Source organism: Triticum urartu, chromosome 3, assembly GCF_003073215.2.
Source record: "Triticum urartu cultivar G1812 chromosome 3, Tu2.1, whole genome shotgun sequence".
NCBI lineage: Eukaryota > Viridiplantae > Streptophyta > Magnoliopsida > Poales > Poaceae > Triticum > Triticum urartu.
The window spans coordinates 383,723,250-383,745,728 of NC_053024.1; the positions used below are offsets into that span (position 1 = coordinate 383,723,250).

Genomic DNA, 22,479 nt, shown 5'->3' on the forward strand with positions numbered 1-22,479 from the left:
AGTCAGCAGTGTGGAACAAACAGGTTTCACAAGTTGCAATCATTATTTTGGATCAAACAATGCTCTGGAAAGGAAAATTTTCTAGACCTAAAACAGTACAGGGAAGTTCATATACTCGAGGAGGGCTTCCAAAACAAGAGAAATGAGATCTGTTCTCATGCAAAGATAAACACAAACAAGTACCGCAGCAGTTCTATATTGTTTGTATGATCTAAACAAGGGATTAGAGGTGAGAGCTAAGGGAGGTTTGCATCGGGCGGCGGTGAACGTCGACGAACTAAAAGACAGTACCAATGCAGATCTGAGAAAGGGGATAAAAAGAACTCACAGATGCGGACGAGCTGCAGATGGTCACCGTCGTTTTCTGGTCCGAATCAGGGTGATGCAGCAGCCTAAGTCGATGAATACGAGGGGTTCGACGGCGGCGGCGACAGAGCTTGAGCAGTGAAGAAAGGAGGTGCGAGGAGGAAGACGACTGAAGAAGGAGAATTGGAAAAGACCTAGGTCGCGCCTATTTATAAGGAACGGCCGATTAAGACGGCGCAAGAAACGAGGAGATTGAACATTAATATCCAGCGGCCCCGATGCCTCGGTTTTTGGGACGGTCAGTAAAGGCAAGGATCCGTTGAGGATATGGCGGAATAAAATATGAAGTCAGTGGAAGATGATGTCACGGTGGGTTATCATGAATCCAGAAGATGACGTCACTGCGGGCTATGACCTTTGCGCTGACAGAAGACAGGAAGATGTATGTTTAAGGTATTTTAAGATGACATGAGCCGGTCCAAATCAATCTGGGGCCTAATGTTGGGGATATAACTATTTGAGTAAACCGGACAGGAGGAGCCGGGTTACGTAAAGAAGACTCATCATTAAAGCAGCCCAAGACCCAGCATGAGGATGGCGGGTCATAGGGCTTAAGGCCCATAGTGAAAAACCGCCATAATGGCATGACTTGTAACATAAGGTAGAGGTAACTAGTCACCAAGCCAGACACTGTTTATGAGCCGGCCGGGACTCTGTAGGCCGTAGGGCGTCAACCCATGTATATAAGGGGACGACCCGCCGGCGGCTTAAGGGAAAGAAACAACTGATCGAGAGCCAGGCATAGCGTATCTCGCTCCCTGGTCATCGAAACCTCAAGCAATTCCAACCGAACTAGACGTAGGCCTTCCTTCACCGTAAGGGGCTGAACTAGTATAAACCTCGCGTGTCCTTGTCCCGATTAACCCCTTTAAGCTTCCTAGTTGCGATGGCTCCACGACTAAGTCCTTGCAAAAGGACATCTGCCGTGACAATTCCATGACAGTCAGCGTTGACCGCTTATGTCATGCTTTGAAAATTAATATAAAATGATTCGTAATTCAGATGAAAATACTTTGTACCTGAAAGTTTCTTAGAAAAACATGACGAATTCAAATGCGCTCTCCGTTCGTCTGCCACACGTCCCTAACATAGCGAACATGCAACCGCCCCCTCCATTTCATCTGACCGAAAATGCCAAACACCGGGAATACTTTTTCGGATGTTTTCCCCCTTTGCCAGTAGAACCTAGTACCGTGTTAGGGCATACCTAGCACTGCTTATTGTCATGTCATGCATCGGCATGCATCTGTTTGCATTGTATCCATTGTTTCTTCCCCCTCTTCTCTCGGGTAGACTTTGAGACTGACGCCACTGCTGCCTTGATCGACTATGGTGTTGACGACCCCTCCTTCTCTGTAGAGCTTCCAGGCAAGCAAAACCTCCTTGATCATCCCGTATCGCCTACTCCTTTTCTCTACTGCTTGCATTAGAGTAGTGTAGTTGTTACTGCTTTCGAATGATCCTATTCTGCTGCATAGCCTGTCTTTGTTACTACTATTGGTACCTTTACCTGCAATCATAAATACTTAGTATAGGGTGCTAGATTTCCATCAGTGGCCCTACATACTTGTCCATCTGCCATGCTATACTATCTGGCAGTGATCACTTCGGGAGGTGATCACAGGTATATACTATATTCTATTACATAATTATGTTACTGTTCTAAAGTGGGGCTGAAGGGGCAGGTGGTTCCACCCAGGTAGTGGTGGGCCTCGGTTCTCGATGGCCCCCGAGTGTTACTTTGTGGCGGAGCGACAGGGCAGGTTGAGACCACCCAGGAAAGAGGTGGGCCTGGTCCCTGGTCAGCGCCTGCGGTTACATCAAAATAACCCGCCCAACGAGTTTGGATATTTGATCTGAGTTGGTTTTGACCTATACGCACTAATCGCCACGTGGGACAAGATATGGGCAACCGGCGTCATAGTATCAGCCAAAGCTCTTCAGACGTCAGCGGTTGAGGGCGCGCACCGGATTGGACTGGAATGTCTGCGCTTGTATAAGGGGGCTAGGTCTGCTTCCGGCTGCCCTCGCAATGTGCATGATTGCAACAGGCGAAGGGAGCAAGACCCCTGTGCACTTAGGATGTAGACCCGGCGTGCTGACCTCTCTGTTGGGCCTAGGTAGGGCTGCAACGTGTTGATCTTCTGAGGTCAGGCATGACCCAGGAAAGTGTGTCCGACCAGAGGGACCGAGCGTGTTGCACCCCTGCAGGGAAGATTGATCTATTCGAATAGTCGTGTCCACGGTAACATGACGACTTGGAGTTGCATTCCGACCTCTTACAACTAAAACTAGATACTTAATGAAACACACCCTTTCAAGTGCCAGATACAACCCGGTGATCGCTCTCTCGCAGGGTGTCGAGGAGAGGATCATCGGGTAGGTTTATGTTATATGATGTTACTTGATGTTATACTTACTACTCTCTTCTATATGCTTCAAGTTGGAGGCTGCCAGAAGCGTAGTCTTTGATATGACTAGCTTCTCCCCCTCTTATTCTGGCATTCTGTAGTCTGCTCCATAGACACTACCCCTTTATTGATACTGATGCATATGTAGTGTAGATCTGATATTAGTCTTGCGAGTACTTTGGATGAGTACTCACGATTGCTTTGCTTCCCCCTTTTCCCCTTCGATACCTGGTTGTTGTGATCAGATGTTGGAGCCCAGGAGCCAAACGCCACCGTCAACGACACTACCCCGAGGGTGCCTACTACTATGTGCAAGCCGCTGACAACCAGGAGTAGTTTAGGAGGATCCCAGGTAGGAGGTTTGCACCTCTTCGATCTGTATACATGTTTGTGCTAGTCATCTTATGGCACCTTGTTTAATTTATGTCTGTGCTCAGATATTGCTGCTTCTGCTAGCTCATTTATGATCGAGCATTTGTATTTGAGCCCTCGAGGCCCTTGTCTTGTAATATGAAGCTTGTATGACCTTATTTGTGTTTAGAGTTGTATTGTGATATCTTTCCGTGAGTCCCTGATCTTGATCGTACACGTTTGCGTGTATGTTTAGTGTACCATTGAGTCGGGGGCGTCACAATGCTCCCCGCGGGGCGCGCTCCCTGAGCTTGTGAGGCCCTTCGGCCTTCGTTTACCCTATCTCCAAGTCCATAAGTATCGTCTTTCCGAGAAAAAACAGAGAATGTTTCATCGTGTTTTACAATACGGATCCACCTCCACCTCCTATTCTTCATCGAGATGCCTGATCTGGAGTTTGTTTGGGGCTACGGAGAGGGAAAATCATCGTTGTCGTCATCAGCAACCCCTCTTCATGAACAACCTCATGATGCTCACCACCGGGAGTAAGTAATTTCATCATAGGCATACTAGAGGTAGATGGAGATGGATGTGATTCGTCGAATCGAGTCAATTTGTTAGGGCTTGATCCCTAGTATCCATTATGTTATGAGAATGATGTTGCTATAACTTTGCTACGCTTAATGCTTGTCAATAGGGCCTGAGTGCCAAATTTCAGGTACGAACATATTGTGTTTTTATGAATATATTTGAGTTCTTGATCTTATTTGTAAGTTATATGTACTTGTTATTATTCTGAACCGTAGACCCCAAGGTGATAACAATTGAGGTACTCTTCGGGGATGACTGTCTTTACGAGTTAATGTATTCACTATGTGCTAATATTTTGTAACATCCCAAAATTCTAAATTTTGGAATGTTATAATAAATAGATAGATTTGATTGATTGTTTGATTGATTGTCTGAAAGTGAGTGAATTCGAAGCTTTTGAAAGTTAAATGAGAGGGAATAAAAGGACTTTCCCAAACTTTCATTTTTGCATTTTATGATCTCCATGAATTCAAATTCTTTTCACCACAAAACCCTGGAGAGAAGATGACATGACTTCTTCCATTTATTTAAATGACAAGGGGTTGTTGAAAATATTTGAATTTCATTTGGAAAATATTTCCAATTCAAAAACTTTATGCAACTCAATGATTTTCACGAGAGAAGATAAAATGACTTCTTAAAATTATATGAAATATGAGTTGGGAGTTTCAAAGTATTAAATTCAAAGTTCTTTTGAATTTATTTTCAATTTGGATTTATTTGAATTTTATTCAAATTATTTTTCTCCAAAAACAAAATACATTGAAATTAGGGTAACATGATTCCCTACAATAGAAAATTGGAGAAAAAAATTAATTTGAAATCATTTTGGTATTTTAAAAATGATTTTTGTTGGATTTTAATAGACCAGTAGCACTCTTTGATTTATCTGAAATTGTGTGAATTTTATGTGAAGTTATAGAAAAAGTTCATGTCGTAGAAAATCTTTTTCTGAAAATTTTGATATATTATATGCCTATATAATATTTTAAATTATTTTGTTTTTATTATTTTAGTTCTCTGAAAAAAATCTTAAAAAAAAATTTCGGACCGACCGGACCGGGTCGGCCCAGTTCGCCAGGCCACGGCCCAGCCGGCCCACACCGCTCGTCCCCGAGCTCGGGACGCAGTCCCGAGCCGCTACGACGCCGCCACCGACCTTGGCGTCCGTGCCGAGGCCGGGCTCCCTCTGCCCCCTCGCCCACGCCTCGCGCCTCCTCCCCTCCTTAAATCTCGCCGCGCCCCGCCGAACTGCGCCGCCTCACCGGACTTCGCCGTCGCCGCCGCCCCTTGCTGCTGTTGCCGCGCCGCCTCCGCCGGTCTTCTGCCGCACCGCCACTGCCGCCTCCCGCCTTGCGCCGCCCCCGCCGCTAGCTCCGCTGCCCCGCGTCGCCTTCCCGCGCCACGCAGCCACCACCCCACCTCGCCGTCGCCACGATCTCGCCGGAGATCGCTGGGAACTACCGTCGCCGGTTTTCACCGCAAACCACCACCGGTTTATTTAGATCGAACCGGTAAGAACCGCCCGGTCCGATCCGGTTTTATTTTAAGACCGGTTTAAAAAAACCCTAGACTAGATCTGTTTTTTTAGGTTTTATTAAACAGCGAACGTCCACTGTTTTGAACTTATAAGCGAGCGTTCGCCTTTTAGTCTTTTTCTTTTTCTGTTATTTTCGGCCAGGGACCTAGTTGTGAATACTTTAATTACAGATCAGCCCCTGGTTTTCAAACGACTATAACTTTTTGCTCGTTAGTCGGAATTAGACGAAACCAACGCCCACGTCTTCGTTATGATCTCCTCTATCCATTAATACAACTCAAACATGTTTTTGAAAAGATTAAAATTTGAATTAGAGCAGATTTGAATTCAAACTTCGTTTGATCATAACTTGAGTTTCGTAGCTCCGTTTGAGTTGATTCTTTTTGCAAATCGAAGCTCTTGACCTAAACCTTCTGATAAGGCCAAATTCATATAATTTTGGTACTGTTAGAAATTGTTTTATGTTGCAAGAGCTATTTGCTTGGTTTTGATGTTTTCCAAATCGACTTCTTCGTTCTTTCTGATCTTTTGAGTGATTGCTTATGTGTGGTTACTATTGCTTGCTTACGATAGATTGACCGGAGTGTGACGAGTAGATCTATCAAGATTTCGAGTGCGAATCATCTTCATTAACATTGCAGGCAAGTTCACACTTTGATCATATCCCCTTCCATACCCAGTTTTTTTGCATTAGATCAACCTTCACACATTGCATGATTAGGATCTAATTAAACTGTGGGATGGGAAGTATATGAGGTAGTACCTATTACCTATATTATTATAAAACCTTTGGGAGTTACTTCTACGTTTGCTCATTTTGCCATGCTATGCTAGTAGACGTGGATTGGGTGAGTGATATCCATGACAGATGTGAGATTGTTAATTAATGGTTTATCTAAGGTGGCAACCTAACACACATCTGGGTGGATTGAGGCACCTGGGGTTACCAGGACTTGCCTATTTTTATTGGACCGCCACCCAGGCTCAAAGGGATCATGAGATTATTCATACTAGAAACTTCCGTGTGCAGCCACAAGCCATTATGGGCTCTGGCATAGTTGACTAAGTTGTGCGAACTCTTACAGTGGTAGACTAGCAGATGTAGGGGTTGTAGGTGGTACAGTCTACCCGATCGTAAGGTGCTAGCGCTTCTGAAAGACTATGTCTCGGTCATCCGTCTTCTCAAACACCCCGTAGTGCGAGAAACCAAACGGAGGCGATCGAGTCTTGTGGGGAAAAGTGCGCAAACCTCTGCAGAATGTATAAACTAATCATGATTAGCCATGTCCCCGGTTATGGACATCTTGAGTATCTAGTTCTTGGATTATCCTGTTGATCTCATCACGTTACTTTAAATAAATATTTGTTGGGTTTAATGATGTTACTTAATTGGGATTGAGAATGCTGTCAACCATTCTCAATGTTCAACAACCACCATGATAGTTAAATAAATTTATTCCTTTGCAGTAGGGAAAAATTGGCTTTTCGCAAAAACCTTATAACCATAGAGCTTTTCCACCAGCCAAATATGCATGTAGTGATAGCCATTGTTCATCAATTTCTCTATGGTGTGAATTTGCCAGTACATTCAATGTACTGACCCGCTTTCGGGCTGTAACGTCTCATGTTGCAGGATTATCTTACGACGAGTAAGTGATACGTTAGGGTTACGATTTCTACACTCAACTTTGCCGTTGGTGTTGATGGGAATCCGCAACCTTGTTGCTTCCGCTATATGGATTGAGGTAATAGTATTTACGTTACTTTATACATGTGATTTACCTCTGTTATAAATCCTTCGAGTACTGTGTGTCAGCATACCGATCCAGGGATGACACTTAAGCACAGAGATTTGATCCATTCGGGTCAGGTCGCTACAAGATGGTATCAGAGCACATGTTGACTGTAGGACGTGACCCTAGAAACTGGCAAGCCCATAGCAAAGACTTTTCTCTACAACTTTCCCTTTCAAAAAGATCTTTTACCTCTCTTCTCTTCTGAGCTTATTCAAATATTTCATTTTAGTGAGGCCATACCCCTTTCCCCTTTTGACCCCACGAAGGATTCCACTGATGAGACCACTCCAAGAAGTACAGGATATCAGACAAGTAAGACCATTCGTAATGAAGAGGATTTTACCATACATTATGATAATGGAAACTACAGCTGTTGAAGACACTGAAGACTAGGAGAATTGGAGGCTCTGTAGAATTCCCAGATTTGTATGACCTAGGAAGGCTACCCTTATGGAACTTGACAGATTATGGAAGTTGTCAATACCCGAGATCAAGGTGTATCGGAGAAAGACTGAAACAAGGAGCATGAGAACTCAAAGTTTTGTCAAAGAAAACCCTAAGGCAGGAGATATCAACTATGGAATGATAGCTCATGGGAAAGACAAGAGCAGAAACACAGTTATCCGTGATGTCATCGCCCGCTGATGCTATTGTCACCGTGCTGAGTTAAGGATGCATTTCTTCAGAATGGATTTGATGGAAGAAGGCTAATGGAGCACCTATTAGTAAGATGAAGTTTTAACCTTAGCCGGTCTATCACCAGGATCTGGAGTAGTACATCAAGAAGTTAAGATGGAGCTACAAGAAGCCGTATTTTGACAAGGAGCATTTCGTGAAGAACTTAGGTCCAAGAAGCGAAAGTAGCCAAGCTGGAGGAGCTACAACCTCGAGATACCGGAGAATTGTCAGGAACTGAAGGACAGTATGACCATGGTTCATGCCAAGGATGTTGAAACCTAGAAGTTTGAAATACAACTCCAGAATATTAAAGGATGTCACGAGAGATTTCACGTCAACAGAGATGATCTGGAAAAAGAACTTGAGAAGACAAGCATGATCGGAAGAAGCCATTGGAGGCATGAACAAGGTTTGAAGAATTTGGAGACGTTGAAGATTTATTGACCTTTAGAAGACCAAACCCCTGTTATATACCTACGTTAGATGCGACGTTTGTGAGCTGTCATTTGTTTGATGTTTTTCCCGACGGCCACAAATAAAATCTGTCTTTTCAAAACTTTTCTTTGTATTGTGTGCATCCCTCTTGATCTCTCTTATCTCACCCCAAAACCCATGGACCCAATAGAGGATGAATGGATATGAGCTTGTATTTTCTGGACCAATGAGGCAATTGGAGACAGACCAATGGATTCTGAACATGGAGGATCATATGGAGAACAACCCTATAGTCGGAAGGGATATGACCCAGCATGCTCTTCAGTGCTTTGAAAGAGGTACTGCTACTTGGTGGAGAATGTACCAAACCATCAATGGATGGCAAGGAGTAACCACTTGGAAAGATTTTAAGTTGACTTTGCTAAAGTCTCAGTTTGTGTCCCAGAAGTTGAAGCCTTATGGAAAGGATATGAAGAAACCTTGTGCATGCAAGATTTGTGGAGAAATAGGACACAACCATAAAGAACACAAGGATGAATGCCCTAATTGTGAAGGAAGTCACCCAGCTGAAGAATGCCCAACTAGGCAGATCACTTGTTTCTTGTGTGAAGGGACTACCCACTACCCTGCACAGTGTCACATTTACACCATGGTACAAGGAACCATCCAGCAGAAAAAGGGAGCAATGAAAGGAGCCCTTATGGAAAGTTTAGAAGAACCTATGATGAAGGAAGAGGTGGAGGACACACCCAAAGAGGAACCAATTAAACCCTGCACCAAGTCTTGCCATTCATGTGGAGAAGAAGGACACATCTCCCAGAATTGTATGAATGGGGATCTAGTAGAATTCCCGACGGAGGAAGTAGATTATGACCCACAGGAAATAGAAGCCCTGATTGGAATGGAAAAGTCCAGGAAGAGAAGTAGATTGGATCCCAGGAACAAACCAATTTCTACAAAGAAAGACCTGAGTCATATCACATGTTTCAGGTGCAAAAATTCAGGACACTACTTCAATGTTTGCCCAAAAGGGAAGATGAGGACCCCAGGAGGCTATATAATCACAAGGAAACCTCGATACTTGTCAGAAGTAATATGTTTTAGTGGTAATGGAGCAGGGCACTTTGCCAGAGAATTCCCCAAGGAGAAGGAAACTTGTGCTAGATAGTTGAGTTTGCAACAAAAGTAATGGAGTAGTAGAAGTGAGAACATTTTCTTGAGGTGTTGAGTTGAGACATGTAATGGAAAAGCGAGAGATTGTAATTAATTGAGAGTGAATAAAGTTGCATCGTTGGTACTGATATGGATTTTATGAGTTGTTACTCTATGAAGAAGGATTTTGGCCATTCTGAGGATATGAGAAATATGTTCTATGGAAGATTTGTGCATTTTAAGGGTGGTAGTACCCTGTAAGAACCATTGACCCCTGGAAAAGATAAGGATACTCCACTGAGTGGATTTCGGACAAAAATGAATATGAGTTTTGTCTCGATATGTGTGATGCCTCAAGAGTATATGGGATGAAGTTGGAGACCGTTAGTTGTTTGGACCAAATGTGATCAAGGAGTCAGAAGAGAATGTTAAGTTGATTCGAGATAGACTGGAGGTAGCTCAGTCCAGGCAGAAGAGTTATGCAGACAAAAAAACTCAAGGAGGTAGTCTATGAAATTGGAGACAGAGCATGTCTTCATGTGTTCCCTCTGCGAGGAGTTAAACGAATTGGAGTTAAGGTAAAGTTAGCCCCGAGATTTGTAGGACCATACCGAGTTTTGGAGCGTATGGGAGAAGTGGCCAACAAGTTTGAGTTACCCGAAGGACTGTCAGGAGTTCAAGATGTGTTTCATGTTTCCCAGTTGAAGAAGTGCCATGCAGAGATGGCCAATATTCCCCTGTAAGGACGCTTAACCGCGGAAAGGATAATGATGTTCCACGAAGTGGAATATGGACTCCATAAGTATAGGTTTTTACCTTGGTATGTGGGAAATCCCACGAGGATGAAGAGATGAAGTACTATTGGATATAAAGGAGGTATGATGTTGGTAATATGGAACAATGGCAACCCCATGACAAGTCTGAGTACTCACGTCTTGGTTTGGTGCCAATAGAAGGAAGGAAGATACTACAATTGGATGGATTTAAGAATACTAGGAAGTTGGAAGTTGGAATAATGATCGGTTGCCCGATGATAAGTTCAAGGACTACAAGTGATGAGATGGGCCATAACCCACAGGCCCAGGACCTGCCCAGAAGCAAGCACATTCTTGTTGAAGGAAAAACCCTGGAAGTGGATATACCTTTGTCGACAGACGATCTTATAGGAGTTACGCAAAACCTGAGAGTTGTGAAGGAACGATAGATGGTTGTTTGGCTTGCAGAATCTATGGATTTATCCGAACTTGGTTCGTCGATAAGAGAAATTCTGCAATGCTTGTGAGGATGACCGAGTGTTAGAATGCGAGATTCGCTAAACCATATATAAGGTAATGATTTGGGTGCGGGATGGATTGATCACCATACCGACTTACTCTTATTATTCGCCTTGCTATATGGGATGGTAAATCTGAGTGACTTGCCTATAGTAGAGAGACGACGAAAATAAACCTTGTTTGAAACTTAGAATGGTATAAGTATTTTCCCTGTACACGGCAGTTGTTGCCAACCGTAGGTTATACGGTGAGATTCAACCCAGACCCATTTCCTGCAGGAGAAACCATAAATTGTTGACCACCATGAGATATCGATAGTTGTTTAGTTTTGGCGCCAGACCCGTCAGCTAAGGAGACCCAGTATTGGAATAACCTTACCAAGATGAAATGATAGAAGAATTGAGTAAAAGGTTATGCCATTACCGGAAGAGCCCAGAGAAGGAATTATCCTTACGATCTGAGAAGACCGACACTGTCAAGAATAAGGGTGAAGTATATGAGTTTTGATGGAACCGTAACCATGCTTCTAAGGGTGGTAGCACCCCAGACCCCTGTGATGATTGATGGATTTTGAGAAGACCCCGAACCTAACCTATTTCTTTCTAGCCTCTCCGAATCTCGAGGACGAGATTCATTTTAAGGGCGGTAGGTTTGTAACATCCCAAAATTCTAAATTTTGGAATGTTATAATAAATAGATAGATTTGATTGATTGTTTGATTGATTGTCTGAAAGTGAGTGAATTCGAAGCTTTTGAAAGTTAAATGAGAGGGAATAAAAGGACTTTCCCAAACTTTCATTTTTGCATTTTATGATCTCCATGAATTCAAATTCTTTTCACCACAAAACCCTGGAGAGAAGATGACATGACTTCTTCCATTTATTTAAAAGACAAGGGGGTGTTGAAAATATTTGAATTTCATTTGGAAAATATTTCCAATTCAAAAACTTTATGCAACTCAATGATTTTCACGAGAGAAGATAAAATGACTTCTTCAAATTATATGAAATATGAGTTGGGAGTTTCAAAGAATTAAATTCAAAGTTCTTTTGAATTTATTTTCAATTTGGATTTATTTGAATTTTATTCAAATTATTTTTCTCCAAAAACAAAATACATTGAAATTAGGGTAACATGATTCCCTACAATAGAACATTGGAGAAAAAAATTAATTTGAAATCATTTTGGTATTTTAAAAATGATTTTTGTTGGATTTTAATAGACCAGTAGCACTCTTTGATTTATCTGAAATTGTGTGAATTTTATTTGAAGTTATAAAAAAGTTCATGTCGTAGAAAATCATTTTCTGAAAATTTTGATATATTATATGCCTATATAATATTTTAAATTATTTTGTTTTTATTATTTTAGTTCTCTGAAAAAAATCTTAAAAAAAAAACTTCGGACCGACCGGACCGGGCCGGCCCAGCTCGCCAGGCCATGGCCCAGCCGGCCCACACCGCTCGTCCCCGAGCTCGGGACGCAGTCCCGAGCCGCTACGACGCCGCCGCCGACCTTGGCGTCCGTGCCGAGGCCGGGCTCCCTCTGCCGCCTCGCCCACGCCTCGCGCCTCCTCCCCTCCTTAAATCTCGCCGCGCCCCGCCGAACCGCGCCGCCTCGCCGGACTTCGCCGCCACCGCCGCCCCTTGCTGCTGTTGCCGCGTCGCCTCCGCCGGTCCTCTGCCGCACCGCCACTGCCGCCTCCTGCCTTGCGCCGCCGCCGCCGCTAGCTCCGCTGCCCCGCGCCGCCTTCCCGCTCCGCGCAGCCACCGCCCCACCTCGCCGTCGCCACGATCTCGCCGGAGATCGCTGGGAACTGCCGTCGCCGGTTTTCGCCGCAAACCACCGTTGGTTTATTTAGATCGAACCGGTAAGAACCGCCCGGTCCGATCCGGTTTTATTTTAAGACCGGTTTAAAAAAAACCCTAGACTAGATCTATTTTTTTAGGTTTTATTAAACAGCGAACGTCCACTGTTTTGAACTTATAAGCGAGCGTTCGCCATTTAGTCTTTTTCTTTTTCTGTTATTTTTGGCCAGGGACCTAGTTGTGAATACTTTAATTACAGATCAACTCCTGGTTTTCAAACGACTATAACTTTTTGCTCGTTAGTCGGAATTAGACGAAACCAACGCCCACGTCTTCGTTATGATCTCCTCTATCCAGTAATCCAAATCAAACATGTTTTTGAAAAGTTTAAAATTTGAATTAGAGCAGATTTGAATTCAAACTTCGTTTGATCATAACTTGAGTTTCGTAGCTCCGTTTGAGTTGATTCTTTTTGCAAATCGAAGCACTTGACCTAAACCTTCTGATAAGGCCAAATTCATATAATTTTGGTACTGTTAGAAATTGTTTTATGTTGCAAGAGCTATTTTCTTGGTTTTGATGTTTTCCAAATCGACTTCTTCATTCTTTCTGATCTTTTGAGTGATTGCTTATGTGTGGTTACTATTGCTTGCTTACGATAGATTGACCGGAGTGTGACGAGTAGATCTATCAAGATTTCGAGTGCGAATCATCTTCATCAACATTGCAGGCAAGTTCACACTTTGATCATATCCCCTTCCATACCCAGTTTTTTTGCATTAGATCAATCTTCACACATTGCATGATTAGGATCTAATTAAACTGTGGGATGGGAAGTATATGAGGTAGTACCTATTACCTGTATTATTATAAAACCTTTGGGAGTTACTTCTACGTTTGCTCATTTTGCCATGCTATGCTAGTAGACGTGGATTGGGTGAGTGATATCCATGACAGATGTGAGATTGATAATTTAATGGTTTACCTAAGGTGGCAACTTAAACACACATCTGGGTGGATTGAGGCACCTGATGTCTATCAGGACTTGCCTATTTTTATTTCGGACCGCCACCCAGGCTCAAAGGGATCATGAGATTATTCATACTAGAAACTTCCGTGTGCAGCCACAAGCCATTATGGGCTCTGGCATAGTTGATTAAGTCGTGCGAACTCTTACGGGTAGACTAGCAGATGTAGGGGAAAGTAGGTGTACCGGTCTACCCACATGTAAGGTGCTAGCGCTTCTGAAAGACTGTGTCTCGGTCATCCGTCTTCTCAAACACCCTGCAGTGCGAGAAACCAAACGGAGGCGATCGAGTCTTGTGGGGAAAAGTGCGCAAACCTCTGTAGAGTGTATAAACTAATCATGATTAGCCGTGTCCCCGGTTATGGACATCTTGAGTATCTAGTTCTTGGATTATCCTGTTGATCTCATCACGTTACTTTAAATGAATATTGTTGGGTTTAATGATGTTACTTAATTGGGATTGAGAATGCTGTCAACCATTCTCAATGTTCAACAACCACCATGATAGTTAAATAAATTTATTCCTTTGTAGTAGGGAAAAATTGGCTTTTCGCAAAAACCTTATAACCATAGAGCTTTTCCACCAGCCAAATATGCATGTAGTGATAGCCATTGTTCATCAATTTCTCTATTGTGTGAATTTGCCAGTACATTCAATGTATTGACCCGCTTTCGGGCTGCAACGTCTCATGTTGCAGGATTATCTTACGACGAGTAAGTGATACGTTAGGGTTACGATTTCTACACTCAACTTTGCCGTTGGTGTTGATGGGAATCCACAACCTTGTTGCTTCCGCTATATGGATTGAGGTAATAGTATTTATGTTACTTTATACATGTGATTTACCTCTATTATAAATCCTTCGAGTACTGTGTGTGTCAGCATACCGATCCAGGGATGACACTTAAGCACAGAGATTTGATCCATTCGGGTCAGGTCGCTACATATTTTGTTTTGGTTCTATATTAAAAGGACACCGCTACCCCAGGATGACTATAACTTAATTACCCTTAGATTTTTATTAGGACCTCGCTACAACGGGATGATAGGACAAAAGATGTCATCCAAGTTTTTATTGCAAGCACGTATGACTATATACAGAATACATACCTACATGTTATTGATGAATTGGAGCTATTGTGTATTGCTCTAGGTTGCACCTATTTGATGATGAATGTCATCCAAATATCCATCGCTACTCTATGCATACGCTTTTCATAATATTGTCTTTGCTTGAATCACTACTGTTGATGTTGTTCCAATTGCTACTATTACTACTATTATTGTTATTACTACTATCAAAACTACCAAATTACTATACTACTAATATTTTTTGTAAGAAAATAACTTCTCTGGTGTGGTTAAATTGACAACTCATCTGCTAAGGCTTGTAAATATTCTATGGCTCCCCTTGTGTCAAATCAATAATTTTGGGTGAAATACTATTCTCGAAGACTGTTGTGGTCCCCTATACTTGTGAGTCATTATTGCGTCATAGTCGGAAACCTCAAACTTAGATGTCGGCATCGAGGTGGGAGGCGAGCACGAGTTTGTGTGGGTGGAGCCTGGCCGATGACACCAACGACTACAAGGTGGAGGTGGAGCCTAGTGAGTGACGCCAACGGACACCAAGTGGCCATACTGCGGCACCCAGGGTTCGTCGCATGCAGGGGCGGCACTGCAAGGTGGCGGGAATGATCAAAGAGAGGAAGGGACGGGAAAGCCGAGTCTGATGGATGTGCGTGCCTCGTATGGGTCTACTTATAAAAAATTGGAATACCGAACAACATAAAATGGGGAGATACGTTTACACGATAAATATGAAGCATGGTCATAGGGGGTACACAGGAATCTTTGCGCCCCCAATGGTTGGCGACTAACCGGTAGAAACCGGTTCCGCTAAGAAAAATCTTTGATTCGCCTTTGATGGGTGCACCTATCTAGCTCAAACTTTGTTCATCGGCCAATACATTGCTGCCATTGAAGTAGTTGAAAAAATAGATCACCGTATTATGCAATTCCGCGCTGACATTTCAATTCAGCAGGGAGGTGACCATGTGGGTTCTGCCGGGCAATAGTGCTCGAATGCAAGGAGCTAGCCCCTGGATCTTTCAAAGACATCATATGTTCACTATCTCCGAGAAGCAAATGAAGTTGTTTATGTGTTAGCAAAGAACTCTTTAACGAAAAATGTTTTGCGTTTTGGGACTCTATGATCCCTAATTTTATTTCTCAAATTCTTGTAAATGACCTATCGATCATCTAAGAAATAAAATATTTATCTATACTTACTTATGAAAGAACAAACATTATCTTCTTTAAGTGTACCTCACAAAATGTACACGGATACATTACCATTGCATGATTAGTCTCACTAAACCCAATCTAACGGCTAGCCTTAACCTAATATGTTCTCTGTGTGCACTTAGCAATTTACATTGACTGGCCGTACTCCACCGCGGAGGAAAATATGAAAATCCACGCCTGGTCAATTAGGAAACTGTAATCACAGACACATCCTATTAAGAAACTAATCACGGACGCATCTAATTATTAGGAAACTAATCACAAATGCATCCTATTATTAAGAAACTAATCACAGGCGCATCCTATTATTAGGAAAATAATCACGCGCGCATCCTATTATCAGAAAAATAATCACGAGCGCATCCTATTAGGAAATTAATCACGGACGCATCTAATTATAAGGAAGCTAATCATAGACGCATCCTATTAGATAACTAATCAGAACGTATCTAATTATTAGGAAACTACTCGCGAGCGCATCCTATCATCTCCTATCAAGGAATCGCGATCGCGAGACACCTACCGTCACTAGCCCACCACCCACGCGAGGAGGAGCTGCGGCTTCCTCGAACACGCACACGTGCCGTCGTCGCCTTCGTCTTCTGCCTGGAGGCTAGGTCACTCTTCTACTGACTGCAACGACTTCGTCCACGTCCTGGGCATACTCTCCGGGAACCACCAGCATCCGTGTTGACTTCAGCTTCATTCACAACACCCACGCTGACAACCAACCACCGCCGATGCCCTTCAACTAGGGGCAACGCTGAGTATCCTTGACCAGTATAAGCGGGCCCAAAAAATCAAGTGGGGGCATTCGCTCCACAGCCATGCATGTAGATTCGCCTGGTCGCCAACCATCGTCATCCCCAGGGCGGCACAGGTCTCGACCACTGCACAGTAGGTGAACCTAATCACGGCCCCATCTCCGTCGCCCGAAGCCACCGCCGACTCCCTCAGCTCTGACGTGTGTTGCTCCGTTGGACACGCTTGTCCAGTACTCACGCGTGGACGACGTCATCCAAAGACATCCTACCTTCGTCGGACGCTGGAACTCCCCACGCCCCGGTGCATGGAGGCCGTCGTCTCAAAGCTGGACGACTGACTCACCTGCGTCGACAACGCCGCCCAGCTGGTGAGAGGACACGGTCGCCGCGGCCGCTCGTAGGCCTGAACGACGGAGACACTCGCCTTCACGCGAACGCGCTGCACGCACGCACTAATCAGGTAAGTACCGGGTGTTGTTTGTTTTACTGGCATCGCTACCTCGCCGGTGGTGACACATCTAGAAGTACATGAACTAGAGATGAGGCAATGAGAAAGAGAGGAGCGCTGGAGCATACACAGTTGGGTTTCAGGCAACCAATGCCTTTTTTCTTTCTTTATTTTTTCACTGATTTTCGCGTACCTGCAACTGACGTCCCTATTTTTTTAAGTACTGACTACCGGTTATTACATGGACAAATCACGACTACACAGTGAACTCACAGACAAATTCGCTGAACCAAGACCTTACTTGCAGACATGAAATTACATTTCACTGAAAAAACCCCAGAAGTTTGCATAAGTTTTAGTGAAAAAAAACTAAAGTTCGCATACGTTTTACTAAAAAAACTGAAGCTTGCATAAGTGTATTTGTTTGTTCAGTAGATACATGGCAATTGTAATTTTACATGAGCATTTTCATACCGTCCTTATCTACAGTTGAGTTAACATGTTTTCCTGATAAAAAACTTGGACCACATACAAGAGAAGCAAAAAATGCATGTTTATTATGATGATGACGAATGTAGGATATTTTGTGGTCATGGTAAATTCGCATATCATTTATTTTATTTCATTATTGCACTCTACATTACATACTACGCACGACCACTTCGGTAGAGGTGACGAGTTCGCATCATACAGAGAGACCAACCATGTTTCTCCGAATATTTTGAATCATGATCCTTATGACTTCATCTCTACTACTTATAAGAAGTACATTTTTTTCATTTGACTATTTCCTAACTTGATAGGTAAGGTATGTTTTATCCACTAGAGTTGCTAAAATTGGAAGCATGTCTGCAGTTTTTTCTTTTTAAACCGGCATTTGTTGGCCTTTTTGCCACTGTTATTCTTACAAGTGGTAGTCTACGCATGTTGAAGACCATTTTCAAATTATTTATCTTCGTATCATTATTACTACAAACTGAGAGGATATTTGTTATATTGTCAAAATTTTAGAATGTTGAGCCCTTAAAGAAATGTGTAGTACTCAAGTAACTGTTTCCAAGTTATCATATCAATGCTTTTGTCGAGTGAATAACAAGTATAATTATGCAATTTGTCACTGTAATTTTTATTTGGTTTACATGTTCTATTCTCATAATAAAGTAAGTCACTTTTCTTGCTTCTAGACATTACGACACTTGTGGTGCAATAGTAGAATCGGATGGTTCAACTAGCATTTTTTTGTCTTCTTTCACAGCTGATTCTATGCAGTCAAGACATCTTTACACTTCTCTATCTGACAATGGCTTCCTCTTTTCAACAAACCATAGAGGTCTTTTCCCACTATTATGGTTAACACTTAATTATAATAATAATTCTTGACTGGAGTTTGTTGGCACTGAAACGCTTCCTTAGCTTGTCCTGAGCGACATTTTCATGTGTGATTATACTTGCATAAATGTGTGCGTAGGGAGAATCATGATGAATCTTCTAAATAATTTTGAGTTTTATACATTCGGAAAAGTGGGTGGTCTTTTAATACAGGAGACATGTTGATTAAAGAGAAATGATATTTTTAACTATTTATACGAGTTGGGAATAAGAGATTGTGTACTTTATAGAGAAATTTCAAATTTATGAATAAATTGTCTTGTATTAAGTTTAGTATAATGTGTTAATTCAAATAAACATGTGTTGCACGTGCACATGTATTAGTTCAAATAGACGTGCATCGCACGTGCACACTTACTAGTGCTTTAAAAAGAAAATCTGCCGCTGACATTTTGCCGAACGCCTGGCTGGCACCCCGCTATGGCGGCGCCGTCTCGCGCGTCGCAGCAGGCGCCGGAGTCCGGGCCCACTGTTCTTGAAGCGGAGGCGCCCCGAAGAGCGTCGCAACGGGAACGGCAAGGCGCGGCGGCAAATGCACCATCTCGATGCCGCAGGCCGCTGCTGCCCTGCCTATATATTCTCGACGCCGACGCAACTGCCGCGACGAAACCTTTCTCGGCGCACACTACACAAGGGGAGAGAGAGAGAGACCTCATCGGCCTAGAGGCGTAACCGACCTCCCTCGTCCCTCCCGTGGGCGGATCGGCGGCCATGGAGGTGGAGCCGGCGTCCAACGTATGGGAGGACGCCCCCGACAACATCCTCCTCCGCGTTGCCGCCTACCTCCCCTTCCGCCTCGACCGTCTCCGCATGTCCCTTGTCAGCCCACACTGGCGCCGTGCCTTGTGCGGGCGGGGCCAGGGGCGCCCCCCGCAGCTCCCCCTTCTGCCGCCTCTGCCGCCCGTGCTCCCGTGGCTCGTCTTCCCCAACACCGAGGAGCCTTCCCTCTTCTGCGCCATCGACCGCATGAGCTACCCCCTCGGCCTCCCGCGCGACGTCCGCAACGCGCGCTTCTGCGGCTCCTGTGATGGAGGCTGGCTCGTCCTCGCGCTCGACACGCGCCCCACGCAGTACGCTCTCTACAACCTCTACTTCGGGCAGCGCATCCCCCTCCCTGGGGGTCTCACCATCCCTGACGGTGCCGGGAATGTCCCCTTGGTCTTGCGCGCCGCCACGTTCACATCCTCGCCGACGTCTCCTGGTCCCAATGGCTACATGATCGGTGCCATCGTTCTCGTCTGCTCCAAGTGGTGCGCCGCCTTCTGGCGAGAGGGGTTACCCAACTGGATCACATCCGAGTCCGATGACGTGTGGATGAGGCGGCCGCCGCAGGACGTCAAGTTTGCCGGCGGCGCCTTCTTCTTCGTCACCGCGGACGAGAAAATCGTCATGTACGTTCCAACGTTCGCCGGGGACGAGAACCAGTATGTCATGAGGCGCTTCGACTGCGACATGCTGCAGCGCGACGGCTACGCAGACGATCTTCAAGGCAATGCCAAGATAGCGCGGTACCTCGTGGACTCCAGGGGTGTCCTGCACATGGTCCTCAGGTATATCTACAACAACCAAGGGACGACTAGGCTCCGGGTCTTCAAGTACCACGTCCTGCCGCAGGTGGCCGACGACGTGCCCCCCACTGGTACCTGGCTGAGTGTGAGCGAGTTGGATGGCCAGATGCTGTTCCTGGGACAAGGCTGCTCCAGATCCATCGAGGTCGCGCAGTTCGAGGGGTTCGAGGGCTCCACAATCTACTTCCCGGACGACCGCTTCATCCCCGACCCCGAGCCGACGGTGGACAACAGGAGGTCGTACTCCTTCATCGACATGGGCAAGTACTCATTGCAGGGGGACCAGGGGGGCGTCCAGCCCTGGCCTCCGGTGGATCGTCGCCCGGCGAGGTCCGACAAGGCTCCTCCCACTTGGTGGCTCCATTGACGCGACCATGCGACCGGCTGGTGATTGTTTTTGCTCTTGAGGCTTATTACTGACTACTTGCATAGTACATTGCATGCTACTCTGTTGTTTCCTCCTCGAACTTGATGGGTACGTGGTGCTGAGATTGTATCTGTCCTGCTGCATTTGGTGTTGTGAGATGGTAACACTGGTAGTGGTGGTAGGGGAGGGATATTTACCACCCTACACATATACTCTAGCCACTTCCAATTCAGTTCAGGTTTGATATGCATATAAGGCTCCAATGCAATGCAATCTTGCATTACTTGCTATATTTGGCTTCTTGTTGGCAGTTTTCATGTTCTTGTATATTCTTCGAACACAAATGTGATGCTGCTGTCTCGCAACGGTAGTAGGCATTGCAGGTTCTGGTTGTTGCAACTGGAAATTCCTTTTCAGTTTCTGATCACTCTGTGCATGTTGCTGCAAGCTATTTTTGGGTGCTCGTGGATATTGTTTAGCTCTCATACTGCCTGCCATCTGTTCAGGTTACTTTAGTGCTTTGCTGTGCAGTTTAATGTTGCTGGTACCAGAAATGGCAGTTTTGCAGGTGTACAACCCAAAAATCTCCATGCAATTTGTGTTCCACAAGCTCTTTGGTGTTGTTGTCAGACATGCCATTTACTCCCTCCGTTCCTAAATACGGAGTATAAGTCTTTTTAGACATTTCAAATAGACTACAACATATGGATGTATGTAGACATATTTTAGAGTGTAGATTCGCTCATTTTGCTCCGTATGTAGTCGTTTGTTGAAATCTCTAGAAAGACTTACATTTAGGGACGGAGGAAGTAGTTTCATCTTATTTTACTCATGAATACACAAAAGCCTTGGTGTGTATCATTGCATTGATAGGTAGGGAGTATTTAATTTCATCTAATGAATAGAGTAAATCAAACTCGAATGATGTAGGTTCCAAATTCAATAGATTGGTAAAACTAGCCCACGCTGATGTGTAGCTTCTTCTGATGGTAATCCTCCTGGAACTAGTACAGTGGATCATCCGTGAATTGCCAGTGCTTCTCAATGTTTCCCAAACAAGAAATTGGCTGAAACTCTGGCCTTTCTGTTTTGTTTCTTTTGTGTTTTTGTAATACTTTTGTGGGTTTGTTCTAGTGAGAAACAGTTGTTCTAGTCATCGCTTCAAAAAATTGCTAGTGAAAAATGAGTTACATATTGGTGATATTTATGCGCTGAAGGGAATTATAATCAGTTCTCCATGTGATTGCATCTCGGTTGACTGTTATTTTATCACTTAGCAAGTCATGCTTAATACCGATTTGCCAATTTGTTTTGCACAGTTCATGCAAATTGATGCAAGTTTATCTCGAAGTTTCAGCATAATCGAGAATTATCATGCGGAAGTCATTGCTTTTGCAGTTTGCTCGTAAGCACGGCCGCACAAGCCCTGCTTGTGGGACTTCAATTTCGTTTGGCCCTAGTAGTAGTATACGTAGCTCGGTAGTGCACCAAGGTCTACTCACTCTTTCGCCTGAAGGAGTCATTGACTGAAAGGACATGCGGTATGTTTCAAGCTCGATGAGCATGCTGCACATTTCTTTTTGGACAACAGCGAACAGCCGAACACTCCCCAAAATAAAAACACAAGAAGAGAAAGAAAGACCAAAAGGCAACACCAATTGTAAAGTCAAAGCCCTTCTACTGGCCGGGCCTACGACAACTCTGACGCGGATCACCAACAGGGAGCCAAATCATCTACCCGGGGTCATCAAATAAAAACAACCCTGCTATACGTACGATGAATTCTCATCCCACACTCATACGATTAGAGACAGCCCAAGACAATTCAGTTTGTGGGCCACAACATGCAACAAATTTTACTGTCTGGTCGTACAGGTGTCCGACGATAAAGTATCGTATGCAGAGCAATTTCGAAATAAAAAGGGACACCGCATTTTGGTTAACATTCAAAAAACATTACATAGCAAAAGAACCTAAATGTTTCTCAAAAAAAAGCAAAAGAACCTAAAACATCTTTAAAAACCTAAATATACTCCTCGTCGTGAGAGCCTTGGTCACCGCCGGAGCCGTTCGAGGTGAGGTCTACGGCCCTCACGCCGGACAGTATCGACCTTATCATTGTTGCAGGCTGGCGTGAACGAGGCAAAGCTACCGGCGTTGGCCTGTTTGTCATCGTCATCGTGCTGCTCCAGCCTGTTGTCGTCCT

The 22,479-nt window shown here is 44.2% G+C and overlaps 1 protein-coding gene across 1 annotated transcript; it reads left to right on the forward strand.

Annotated features, from left to right (window-relative positions):
* The first annotated feature begins 19,008 nt into the window (after positions 1-19,008).
* Positions 19,009-20,508, forward strand: LOC125548388. Its single transcript, XM_048711997.1, has one exon. It carries the CDS (start codon positions 19,050-19,052, stop codon positions 20,271-20,273), a length of 1,224 nt encoding a protein of 407 aa, XP_048567954.1. The 5' UTR covers positions 19,009-19,049; the 3' UTR covers positions 20,274-20,508.
* The last annotated feature ends 1,971 nt before the right edge of the window (positions 20,509-22,479 follow it).

Excerpts from the sequence above, each read along its gene's own strand:
- LOC125548388 (XM_048711997.1), top strand. The coding sequence starts at position 19,050 with ATGGAGGTGGAGCCGGCGTCCAACGTATGGGAGGACGCCCCCGACAAC.